Here is a 13,858-nt window from a genome sequence, read left to right as displayed (position 1 = left end):
AACATATAAACAAATAAAAAATATATGTATATAAGGATAGTAACAACAAAAGTTACAAACGGTTATTGACCATAAATATTTTTGCCCTTGTTTTGATTATTATTCCAATAATAATATGATCCAAAAATAATTGTTTTACTAAGTTTATGAAGAAATACGTTAAGTTGGTAATACTGCACCAAGTTTGTTTCTAAAAAATCTTCCATTAATGTTACACAAAATTTACCACCAAATGTTAGGTTGGCAATAAACAATTTTGGAGTGTGTATTCCTTAACATTCTCTTTATTTTCGTAGTTAATGTAATTAAAACCCGATCCGCATTTCCTCACCTTCGTCTCTTTGGTGTTACAATAACAACAATAACTGGTGAGAAGACATATCCAGTGCGGTTTATCCGAGCACATAAATTATCCAGAAAGTTCTCCGAACGACCTCCGCCACTTTGCGTAATTAAATGTTTCCACCTTAGCAATTAGCTTGCGATTCTTGCGTAATTGAATCGGGAATGAATGGTGGCGCGAAATTAATTAAATAAACAGGAAGTGTGAGGCTTCAAAAAAAAAACAATAGATGAAACGGAAACAAATTACAAATTACATCGACGTTTAATTTATCACCAAAAAAAAACATTAACTCCTCTTCGTTTATTAATGATGTCCACTGTAATCTGTATCAATTAATTAAGTTTCACTTAACATCACAATGAAGATTGCCTAAATAAGAAACATCCGTTCTTCATTGGACGCTTGATTTATCGCGCCGTTTAAATTTTCCCCTTTCTTTCGATGCTTTATTAATGAACCTCCACCCAAAGAGATTGATGTTGCAGACATGAGGAGTTGCGTCTCATTAATTACTTAACTTTCGGCGGAAAGGACTGCAAACAAATTGTTTATGGAAAGATGTGTTTGTGTGTTTCAGGGCTTTTCCGAACAGACGGACAGAAGTTGACTGGGACTATGTGCGATTACCAGTTCAGCAGTTCTGATTATACGCCGAGCCACGGGAAATTCTATTCGCCAAGATATCCTTCGAGTTACCCGAAGAATATCCGCTGCTCCTACCGCTTCAGAGCCAGGTTTGTATTATTCAACTACCGGATAAGAATCGCTGCTTTGAGTCACGAGCGATATTGATTTTTCACATCTATCAACGGCACAAATTCTGTAAATGCCTTCTTTCAACATGACTTCAATTCAATTCGTCACAATTGAATTCATCATTTTATATCTCGGTGGGAAATAATATGAAAATATTTGCAAAAAAAAGTTATATTATAACAAATGATTAAATCTTTCTTTTAGAAATGACTTTTTGATTAAAATAAACGTGGAGACATTGACTTAAAATGTTTTTTTTATAATTTTTTTTCTTAAAATTTTCTAATTATCATTTGCATCGTTAATAATTAATATTTAAAATAATTATTAAATAATTACAAAAATTAAAAATAACAAGTAATACTAAATTAAATAATGAATTTTCAACCAGAAGGATAATTTTTTATAGTAATGTTATTTAAATATATATTTAAATTTAATGTGAGATTAGTATTAAAATTTTTATTTTATTTTTTTAAATTTCCAAACAGTTATAAATTATAATTGTAATTTGTTTTTGTTTGAAGAAATTTGTTTGTTTCTTGGCTATGTTGTCAATTTAAAACAAAATTTTCTTCATATTTCCTGTAAATTTAATTTTTAGTTCAATTTTATTTAATAATAAAATATCTAATACTGTGGCTGATTGGTTAACTAAATGAATTAGTTTAATTTCAATTTAAACCTTTTTTAACTTTCTCTAAAATTTCCATATTAATTATTGGTTTATATAAAGTTATAAGAAAAATTATCCTGAATTTTTTAATTTTGAGTAATCTGGGCATAAATTTGGTTTTTCTCTAAGAAAGTTCAAAAGGTGAAAATATGGTTAGTATTTTTGAAAAAAGTAATGATTATTATTTTATTATAAATATAATTGAAGAAAACACACATAAAGTATAATTTAACATGATTTAGTCAAGAAATGCTAAATCGATCCTAATTTAAAGGTGCACAGTAATTATATAACTAAATTACATATTTACAGAAAGATTTGTATTATTTCAATAAATAATCACTAGTCAGTTGTGATTTTGCATGTAATAAATAATTGAAAAAAAAACTAAATTTTAATTCAGAAAAACAATATAAAAAAATTGATACACAAAATTATTTCTTTTGTAGACATAAAACATTGTTTAATAAATATACAATATAAATGTCATGTTACAAAAATTCAATAGCTCGAGTAAAAATATACTAATAACAGTTATTAGTATATTTTCAATAAAAATAAATGACTGGATGAATAAATGTTTTTTTTTCATTAATATAAATTAATTGCTTTAAAGCTCACTATTTGCGGATTCAGTTGAAACCGGAAAAGCAAAAACAAAAACAGCGTATTTGTTTTATGAATTTCAGAACGCAAACGAATGCACTCTCATTTGCTGCAACACCATTAAAATAAATTGATTAAATACACAGAAATTTAATCCGATCCTGGAAAATGTTTTATTTCCATGCATTTCAAATACCCTTGAGTTAAACTTATTTTATCGAATAAATACATTATACACAAGTGTTTAAATTTTTTCAATTATCACCAATAATTAGCAATAATTAATTAGATGATAATTTATGTGATTATTATAATTTATTATGATAACACTTTCAATAATATTATTTTGATACATATTATAGTTGTTTTTTTCTTTTAATTAGTAAGATATTAACAAATATTCTCTATATATAAGTACAATATTTTATTTTTAAGTATAATTATTATATTATAGAAATAACTAATTTCTTTTTCTTTAATATAATTCTATTTAATTATTATGAAATATTTTATATAAATTTAAGTTAAATGAGGAATGAGTATGAAATTATTTTGAAACGTAATTTATTTAAAGTTTCATAGTATTTATTAATTAGTAAAACATGTTTATTTTTCTAAGTAAATAAGAACATTTCACATCTTTGCTAAGGACACCACTTGGATTCACCTCGACTTTAACCTTCAATCCTTGATCCAGAACTTACAAAACCTATTCTCAGTCCATCGCCCTCTGTTAAATACTTGGAAATTTTCCTTGATACAAAACTTGACCTCAATTCCCTCTTCAACCACCTCAAATATTCTAACTAGATCTAGCCATTTCTGATTCCTGACCTTTAGTAATTCTGAAATCCATTATAAATCCATTTGCCGTCTGATACTTGACCATTGTTTTCTCTTCTTTCTCAATACCAGTCATAAAAAGCTTTCTCCAACTACTGGTATTTATTGAAAAATGGTATGATTTTTTTTAGACTATGGTTTCCCTCTTCTTTCCCATTACCGAAATTCAGTCCTAAAAACTTAATATACAGTTCGGTTAACGAACAGTTCTAATATCGAGCAAATGGCTTAATAAACACTTTTACAAACACTTATGTTCGGATAATGAAAACCTTACCGATTGATGTTAGTTTTGGAATATGAAGATTAATTGGGTTAACGAACAATTCGGATAGTATTTTCACAGATCAAACACCCACTATATAAGAAAGTTGAAGTTTCATAATTTTGGTTATTTTGTATCAATAAAAACTGAAATTAAAAATGTCAAGTTTACGAGAGAAGCTGCATAAAACTATAATGGCTTCTGCATCAGCTGTAAGTGTAAACTTTGTCCTATTGAATTGTTAAAAAGGCATTATTCATTCCGACAGTATTGCAAGCGCTGCATGCATTCCGTTTTATGTGGAATGCCCGTTTCGCCGCTTAGGAATTTATGAAATAAAACCGTTATTGTTATTACCGGTTTGCGGAATTGGGAAATAATGTCATGCAAAATACTCTGACCCCTCGCCACCATTGGAACCTATTACCGATCGTTCAGAGAACATTATCCCGCGGTTGTACCATAATTTTATTATAAAGTTTATATACAAACAAAACAAAAAATAATATAAATTTATTGGAAACGCTATTAAATTTAATTTCTAATTATTGTTTATATTTTTTAATGCTCTAACATTAATTAATTTGCAATTTTTCAACCACTTCTCTGTCCTTGTGAAAAAAAATATTAAGATTATAATAATTACAATATTTACTGTAATAATTATACAATTACATCAAGATATACACTAATGAGATAGTATTTGTTTTTTTAACATATGAAAGTATATAATAATTATTTTTGATGAAAAACATGGCAATCAAAACAATTGACAATGGTAAAAAATAATTCACGCATCGCTAAAATCAAATCAACTTGTTTCCTAAGAGCAAGTGCTCTTGCTTATAGTTAGTTTTCATTCGTATAATTTCATAATATTTTTTTAACATTTACTCCATATAATATCTGCTTCCTTAGTATCATTCTATAAAATACAATTTTTTCTAGTAATTTTTACTAAATAAATCAAAAAAATTACTTTAGTTTTTAGAAACTAGTTTTTACTGCGATTCTTGTTGATAAAAATTAGAAATTTTGACATTTGATAATTATAGTAAATTGTTCTTAGATAAGTGTACTTTACAAATATACTTTAAAACAATCACTAAAAAAATATTAAAAAAAAGCCTATAAAAGTTATTACATCTAGATTACCCATATTTGTTACTATATAACAGATGTGGACAAATGTGGCTATCAGAGCCGCATGCGGCTCCCATTGAAAATATAAATACGTGCATTTAATACTACTTAACTATGGTATGATTCCTTATAATGTATGACAAATCGGAATGCGCATTCAACTCATGCGTGCCGTATAGTGGCAATTTACAATATAGGTCAATTTTCGGATATGGTCCAACCTAGGCGGTAGCCCAATTTCTGTATTTGCATATTTAATATTTAAAGTTAAATGTATTAATGATTTACAATGAACGGATGAATATTTATTCGATAACAGCTTTCCTCTTACATTCCAATATATATCCTGAAATTGTATATTCAGTAGTTTAAAGTGATTTCATTATTGAGTTGTAAAGCTATTATCCATTCAGTTAAATATTAAAGCACTTACACATGGATCGACGTTCACTTTATATTTAGTATATAAATTTTTGATAATCCCATTGACTGGAATTAGAAATTTTAGGTAAAGTTAATTGACATTTCTATATTGCATCATAATGAATAAAATAGTTTAATTGGAAACATTGAATTATTTTTATTTTTGATCATATCGTACCACTTTTGAAATCTATACTGATATTAAATATGAATTCTTTCTTTGTAGCCTACAGTTTTTGTGGGTCTTAAAACAGCAATACCTCACATAATTCAGTTTGGATCTGTGCGGATTCACAATAGTACAGTTTGGAAATTTCATTTTTTTTTGTTAAACATAAATTATAGATTTTTTATCTATACAATAAACAGTATATTATTGTTATGTTTATTTGTATGCGGTTTTAAAGTATTCGATTAGTGCTGTCAAACAGTATGAAATACCCTTTGACCCGCACTATGCAAGGTATTTGTGTACATAGTTATAGTATTAGAAATATTTATTTTATTTGATGTATACATCCCTTATGTCTTCCTTCTCTCTGCAGGTGCTTTCAGCACATATTAAAAATGCATGCTGATTTAAATTCTATATTTATGCTTTGAATGTCTCTTTTGTATATTCAACATTAAACTTGTGATTCACTATCACTTAAATATATTATTTCAGAATTCGGTTAATCAAGGCAAATTACCCTAAATGTGACAAAAGTAAATTCCTATGGATAATGAGTAACATAGTTTTTTCTCATCCAACTAATATTATTATATTATCAAGAACTATAATGCTTTACCATTATATTTCTTATAGTGTTTTATGTATGTTATATGTTGCAACTATGTTGAAGATTAAAGAAAATGTTGTAATTGTACTATAAATTGAAGTATAGATGACATCGTTTTCTTTCTAGACTAGTTTTTTTTTGTGAATATTTATGATAGTTATTAATATTTGGTGTCTATATATTTTCTATCTGAGAGTGTTAGAACTAATTATAACTTTGTGCACAATTAAAACACAAGACAATTTGTCTTTACTTTGTCTAATTATTACAAAATATTCTAAAGAACTTCTGCCACTTGTAATAAATAAATTTGTAAGTACGTTTCCAGCGGCTTATTATGATCATTACAGTACGTGCGTTGGTTTGATACTGTTTGAAACTTTAGACTCAATTTCTTCAGTGTATATATGTGACCTGGCAGAGAAGCATTTGGAAATTGCACGAAGTTAGAATATTGTAATTTGCTTGAATGTATATTTTAGTGGTAAATTAAGAACAAAGGTTTTGCTATTTACTTGTATGCGAATTTATTTGCATAATTGGCGTACACTGTGGCATTATCGTGCAAATATATTTAGATTGAAGCACTTTTAGATTGTTTTGCGTATTAATTAGCTAAACTATATTTTAGGTCAGTTGTTCATTCTATATTTCTTAGCTAAATAATTATTTCAAGGCAGAAAGTCGATAATAGAAACAAAATTATAAATAATTGAATACATATTTCAATACTTACAATTGATAAAATACATAAACATTTTTATTATAATTTATATTTAAGCATGTACAACAAGTTTTTGTTAAGCTTCAATAAATGTTGGATTTAATATACGAATTCGAAAAAACGACGAATAAGTGCACAGCTGATAATGTACATAAAGATTTTGAAGTTTCTAAGTTTAGAAAAATGATGAAAATGCGATATTGACAGTAAGATGTTAGATCGTATGATTGAATCCTTTTACAACCTGTTGGAATAGAGACGATTTGATAAAATAAAAAGTAAACTTTTAAAAAAAAGTTTTAAAAAGTTCTAAGTATAGATTTAAACAACGGTTTTTTAGTTAGTAGTTTGTACAAGTAAATATCATTAAATTTGTATTATGTATTTTGTCTAAAGGGTCAGTTTTTAAAAGAATTGATTTATTGATATATACTGATGTGAGTAAAGTTGAAAATGTTAAAAATTATGACAATTAATAGAATATTATGTTATAAAAAAAATAAATGAAGAAATGTGTTAAAAAAATTTCCGATCAAAAATCCTCTTTCTAAATTTAACAATATTGTTTTTTTATTTATACTACAAATTGCTATACTTATCTATAAATATTTACGTAACACTATATTAATTATACCTTTAACAATTATTTTAAAAATTATCAATAGTATTAGCCTTTTGTGTCTATATTATAATATATTTTAAGGATTTAGTCAGGGTCACAAACCCAAATAATATACAAATTTTACCTCGTTTCTCGAATGGATACATTCTCCATAATTGGTTTTAGAACAAAAACACAACCAAATATCAGTTTTCGAACATAATTTCAGGTTGCGGATAGTATATAGTTTATTACCATGTAATAAGTAAGACAATATAACATAAGGCTTTGATAAAAAACGCATTATTTTTATAATTTACACCAACAATATATTTTCAATAATTGATTTTTATTTGTATCCTATTTATTCAGATCTAATTTATGTCCAAAGAGAAATAAAATCAATCTGACCAAAATACAACTATATTAGAGAAAAATATAAAAAAAAACTTAAATTCTCGAGGAATTAGAATTAGCACTATAAATCTTTAATAAATGGATATTTTTATTTATTATATTTTACTGATAATTGATAATCATGTTTAATTTGAAATAAAAAATAAATCTATTATACAAATGTCTGTATATTTTATTAAATACTGTTAGTAATCGGTTAGCGAACAATTTTGACTACAAATAAATTGGACAATAAACACATTTGCAAAAGATTTTTATGTTAATATAACAAATAAATCCATATTTAATTACGGAAAATATATCCGCCCAACCTTTTTATACATAATACAGTTTTTATACATAACATTATTGAATCTTAATTCTTAGTTTTTCTAGGAAGTTATTTTTATTATGTCAAGTTATTGTTAATTGAAAAAAAAATACCTTTAAGGACATTCCGATTCTAAAAATTAATACAGTTAAATTATAAATTTAAATGAACTTACTTGGTTCAAAAATCTAAATAAGCTTTTTAAGATTTTTAAGGATCAAACTCATGTCCGGATAATAGAGCTTAAGCTGTTTCTTGAATCTATTATGGATTAATTAACAATTCGGGTGGTGAACATAGTCTTTCATGGTATTATGTTCGTTAACCGATCATCCATTAGGTAATCGGTTTTGCTAATTCCCAACTGTTCGAAACCGGACTAATACATACAAAAACAAATCACACAAAAAGAAATTCGACTGTATAAATGGAAAACAATAATCCTGTATACTATTTATAGAATTTATTTATATTTTGCTCTATCAAAACTTAATTTGTTTTGAAATATTCATACCGGACTATACGAGGTATTGCTGTATTTTTTAATGGTCATATTTCTTATTTTATAAATACTCATTATTTGTATAAATTTCTTAATATTATTAAACATTTCATACAATTGCATTACATAATTATGTAATACAATTTTTACAATTGTAAGGCTTCTTTAATCCAATTTGTATTTATAATAAAATGAGATGATGAGAAAGCGGAGAGATGCTGTATCAAGCCCGTACACCGGCTATAGCGAAGAATGCAAAAATAACATCTGCCGTCTTCGACATTGACCAAATAAGCAATTTCGCAACGAAAATACGTAATTTTAAATATGAATCTCAGGTAGTACAGGGATGAGTGAGTAATAGAATTTTTCATTAGATTTCTCTGCAGGAGCGCCCGATACGTGCACAGCAGGAAGCGGCACTGAGCACTGTTTAAAAAAAGGGCGTTTCGCGGAAAATAATCACATTCGGTTTTCATTTATTTATATTAAAACAAAGATGAAAAGGGCTCGGCTCCCTAAACGTGCCACAATAAATCAGGTCGCCGAGTTATGTTATTTACGGTCGCATATGTTGCGCCCTGAATTCCCTCTTACGTCCTCTTTTTCTCTCACTACACTCCTTTTTTTTATTATTGTTTCCAACGTTTTTATGCCGTCTGGGATTGAGAGAAATGGCACCGTTGCCCTCAGGATTGTAACATTGTTAGTGTATCTATACATCCTTTAATTATACCTTACAAATAATTGAATGAATAATATTTGTTATATTTTTCATTATTATTTAAATTATTTCAGGATTTAAATATTATTTTGAAATAATTGTTTTATTTTATCTGAAAATAAACAGGATATTTTATTTCACAACGTTCATGTCATCCAATACCCTACAATTTGTTTTATTTACATGTTTAGTAAATTGAATTTGCAGCTTTATTTTACAAATATTTATTGAAATGTATTGAGTTCAGTCAATGAAAAGTGATATTGTTATAATACTATTAAAAATAAGGTATTCAAAATAAATAATTTCTCTTAATCAATTTAAAAATCATTTACAGCAATACCTCGCATACGCCGGCTCGCATAGTATTTTTTATGTGATCTCACATTTTTAGTTTAATTTGGTTTTAAAAAGAATTTAATAAAAAAAATATTATTTTATTAATTTGATCATTTTTAATTTAGTATTTCAAAATTGATTGGACTTCTCTGTCTTCATAAATTAATTTTGTCTTTAAAAGTATGCGTACAAAGAGAATCATAGGATGAGCGGCGATTATATCCGCCCAACCTTTTTATACAGAATATTATATTAAATCTCAGCTCATAGATTTTCACAGAAGTTATTTTGATTTTGTCAAGTTATTGCTACTACATAACTGAAAATAATGTAACAGAAAATATCAGACATTTGATGTGAAATAGATGTTTTAAGCTAATATATTAAAAATATGTTACATTTTGTGAACTGATTTTCAAATAATAAAATATATTGTTGCACATTATCGTTATTCGAGTACTCTTAATTCAATAATTTCAAAGAAAATGCAATACAAAATCTGTGTTTTAAAGTCCTCGCTTCGTCCGGTTTCAAGCAGTGCCAAAACAGATTACCCAGACTATTTTAGATATTGTTTTAATTAAGAGACTAAGTTAAAATATAACTTTGAATGAACTAATTAGGTTCAAATAACTAAATATGCTATACTTCATTGACCTCAATTCATTTCACTTGTAAGTATAAATCTGCTAAAGAAGAATGAAAGAAAACGAGCAACAAAAAAATGAACGTCCTCCATTGAGTAGAATTAAAAGAGACGTAATGCATGATAATATCGAGATTTATCGTGGTTATGGATTTCGCGGCTTTACTTTAGATTAAGGTAGATTTATAAAGCAGCGGGTGCCTGGGGTGTAATCCGGGTGAATGAATAGAGCACAATTAATTTGAATGATCTGGTGGTTTTTTTCAGGCAGAAGGAGCGGATCCGGATCGTGTTCGAAAAAGTGACCTTACAGAAGGGCGACCTTAGGTAAGATTTTTGTGATATTTCGTATACAATCTTGTTCTTCCTCGTCCTCCTCAACCTTTTTTGTTGTTCCATCGATTCTCTTTTCAACGGGTTGGTGCATACGGAGAGAAAGAGTGTGTGGTACTCTGGCAGAAGCGGCTTTGCGTGGAATATTTAAGATAAAAACAAGCGAGGAATGCGACCTCGCGCACTGTTTTATAGCGACGTCTGTCACGTAACATATTTCTCTCACGCGTTACTGAAATGTTTCCTCCGTCATCCTGAAAAATACTTGCCCCTTCTACGCCATACATTTTTAATTCCTCTTGTAAACCAGGCCACATCGCTTCACTCCGCTCATACATTTTTTTTTATCTGTATTCAACTCTCTACTTTTTCGTACTTCTATTTTTCATTATAAATTTCCTCAACTTTAAATCAGTTATTATCTATTAAATTTCACTGTCTATTTACAAGAATGTATAAATTCTGTAATATAGTTCGAATTGTTACAAGTAATTTCACTGTTCATTATACTCTTATCTCTCGGTTTACACGGTATTTCCTTTACACGTTTTTGCTTTTACATGGTTTAATGAAAAATTAAAAATAAATCTTAAAAATAAAATGGTTATGATCAAAATGAACATTTGCATACTCTTCTATTTACACAGTTTTACATTCAAAAAGTTACAATTTTGATTGATGAATATGGAATTTTATAAATGGAAATACCATAGTTAACATACTTATTCAATTACTGTAAACTCTCCTACAACACGCTACTCTTATAATGCAGTTTCCATATAACACGGAATAAAAATGAGGACAGCGACTTCTATTTAATACAACTTAATTACATTAAGAACAATATTATATTACATTATTTTGAGAATATACTTTTAAGTTTAGATGTAAAGGAAATAATCTGATTTGTACGAATTAATCTAAACTGTAATTTAGCCCATATAACACGGTACTAATTAATCATGTTATAGAAGAATTTTCTTCATGTTAATGATAACTTTATTTCATAAGATATTCAAACATAAAAAGCGTTAAAAATTACATAATTAATTAAATACGTTTTAATAAATGTAATAAATGGTTTTATAATTTAATACTATTTTATAATTGAATTAGTATCTTTTGGGAATTAAAGACAATTTTATAAGTAAAGCTTAGAATATTTATACAATTAGTGTAATATAAATCAATAAAAGTCATATAATAATTAAAGTTTCGTTTTTCTTTAATATTAATTAGTAGATTCACAATATATCAATTATTTCATAAAAGTAAATTGAAAACATGTATTTTTTTTTAAATTCAGTTTTTTAATATTTCTTAATTTTATTAATTAATGTAATTATTTTTCTATCAATTTTTATCGTGAAATTTTGATATAATTTTGAAATCTATAATATTTCTGAAATAGAATTAATTTCAGAAGTATTATATAGATTTTACTGTACTTTTATTCCAGGTCGTCATTGTTTGTAGTGTACGAAGCAAATAAGATTAACCCAATTTGTCTAAATGTATTCAGTTTCACATGATTTAAAGGTAAATTCCAACGTAAACAGAATTAGTTATTGGAAATGCTTTATATACAATCCTTCAACATCATTACATAATAAAAAATCAACATATTACAAATATATTTCTAATTTTTCTAAATAAGCAACATGTAATAATATTATTTTCGACTACTTTTATTTTATATTTTTTAAATATTTTTATAAGCACTATTTGGACCAATATCTAACTCAAATTTCATAAATCAATTAACAAAAATATAATCATTTGTTATATTATTGTATAGTTAATATAGTTAAACATCCTCAGTCAAGGAAATATTTTGGATGGAATAACCCTTTGCCCACTCGGTGCTAATGGAATAGTAGAAGTAGAAGATGATTTGTATATATGAAGTAATATTTAGGTAATGCATAAATCTGAATGAAGATGTATTAAAACTTTCGTTGTTTATAAGAAAAAATATTATTAATGCTATTGTATAATATTTGTTAAAAAGTTAATTATTGTAATTATAAATTTAAATTCAAAGTAATTTTCATAATTAGTACGTTTTCTTAACTTTGTAGACTTTAAGATATATTTTGTTTAAGTTATAGAAGTTATATCGAAATACGAAAGTTAGTCTTTTAATCTTGGTACTCGATTGAACCCTTTTCCGGCTACATGAACAGCTTTATGCATTCTTTAGAAGTTAGAAAAATGCTTACTAAAAAGAAAGTGCCTGTACGAAGGTTCAAATTGGAAGGACAGTACAAACAATCTGCTAAGGATAACTTAAATAAGTCAATGTTTGCACCTGTTCTGAATTTTGACGATAGGCTGGCTTTCTTTTTCAAATTTATTTAGTAAGTTTTCTCTCTGTTTTCCTTGTTTCCACTCACCCAACTTTACTTCGAGCCGACCGTAATTTTTGCAGCGTTTCAATTTCCCTTCGAAAAGGTTAACGGAGCATGAATTTACGGCCTCGTTCGAGTAGGAGGAGGAGGGTGCATTGATTGCGGGACAAATTAATACAAACCCGTCTAAGTTATTGGTGCTGTGCCAGTTAGTCTCGACCTCGAATGAATGGCACACAGTTTCAAATAACAGTAGTTATGAGTAACGTAGTTTCTGAAACGTATGCACAATGATTTAGTCCGTGGCGAAATTGCCTTTACTTCCAAGTTCCCGATGCTTTTGAAAAAGTTGGAGAGAGAAAAAAATCTAGTGGTTTTATGCATGATGTGTGTAATTTAATGTTAAAGAACAATGGCCTGTGAACACTGGGACACTTCGATTCCATCATTATCATAATTGATTGGCTGCATCAGCAGAACTCGAGCAGGTCGAGGACCCTGTTATATAATGCGATCCTTGCGAGGGCCATACTCAACTAAATGCCTTTAATGCAATATGCAGAAAACGATTGTCCGCTTTACGTTTTCCTTATGTATGCATCTCATAAAGTAGTAGTTCCAGTAGATCAGTGGTTTTCAAACTTTTTATTATAACAGTTATAATATTTTTTGCTCAAAAATAGTAACAAATCAATGAAAAATATAATAAATGGAGAAAATCAAAAGATATTTTTATTTTTTTTACGGTTAATCTCCTAAGTTAAACATAATTTATTTCTAAAAACCGAAACCATTTTTTACCATAAGAGTGAACGTAAAATTATATAATTTGCTGCTTATTCACATATAACTGCTTATAAGTCAATTAATTATTCTGTCTTTCCTTCATTAGATAAATAATGTATTTTTATTTTAATCAAAATATCAATTTCTAATATTGTGTTACATTTAATTAATTCTTTTGATAGAGTGGATGAATAATTCTTCTTATATCAGTTTGAGTCTTTTGAGAGCTTTAGTTCTTGCAAACCATACCACTTTGAAAACCACTACAATATACTCATTTCATCC

At 27.3% G+C, this 13,858-nt stretch overlaps 1 protein-coding gene across 1 annotated transcript in view; it reads left to right on the top strand.

Moving 5' to 3' along the window:
* LOC108564006 (deleted in malignant brain tumors 1 protein-like) overlaps positions 1–10,430 on the top strand; it is a gene marked incomplete at its 3' end in the record, with an annotated part of 54,023 nt that extends 43,593 nt beyond the window's left edge. Inside the window, exons 3-4 of the mRNA XM_017922874.1 lie at positions 924–1,080; positions 10,371–10,430. Coding sequence (XP_017778363.1) covers positions 924–1,080; positions 10,371–10,430 — 217 coding nt within the window. The remainder of the gene's footprint in view (positions 1–923; positions 1,081–10,370) is intronic.
* Between the last annotated feature and the right edge of the window lie 3,428 nt (positions 10,431–13,858).

This window comes from Nicrophorus vespilloides, unplaced genomic scaffold (assembly GCF_001412225.1).
Source record: "Nicrophorus vespilloides isolate i.1.1-1 unplaced genomic scaffold, Nicve_v1.0, whole genome shotgun sequence".
Taxonomy (NCBI): Eukaryota; Metazoa; Arthropoda; class Insecta; order Coleoptera; family Silphidae; genus Nicrophorus; species Nicrophorus vespilloides.
The sequence above is the reverse complement of the archived record's forward strand: the minus strand, read 5'-3'. Positions and strand labels throughout refer to the sequence as shown.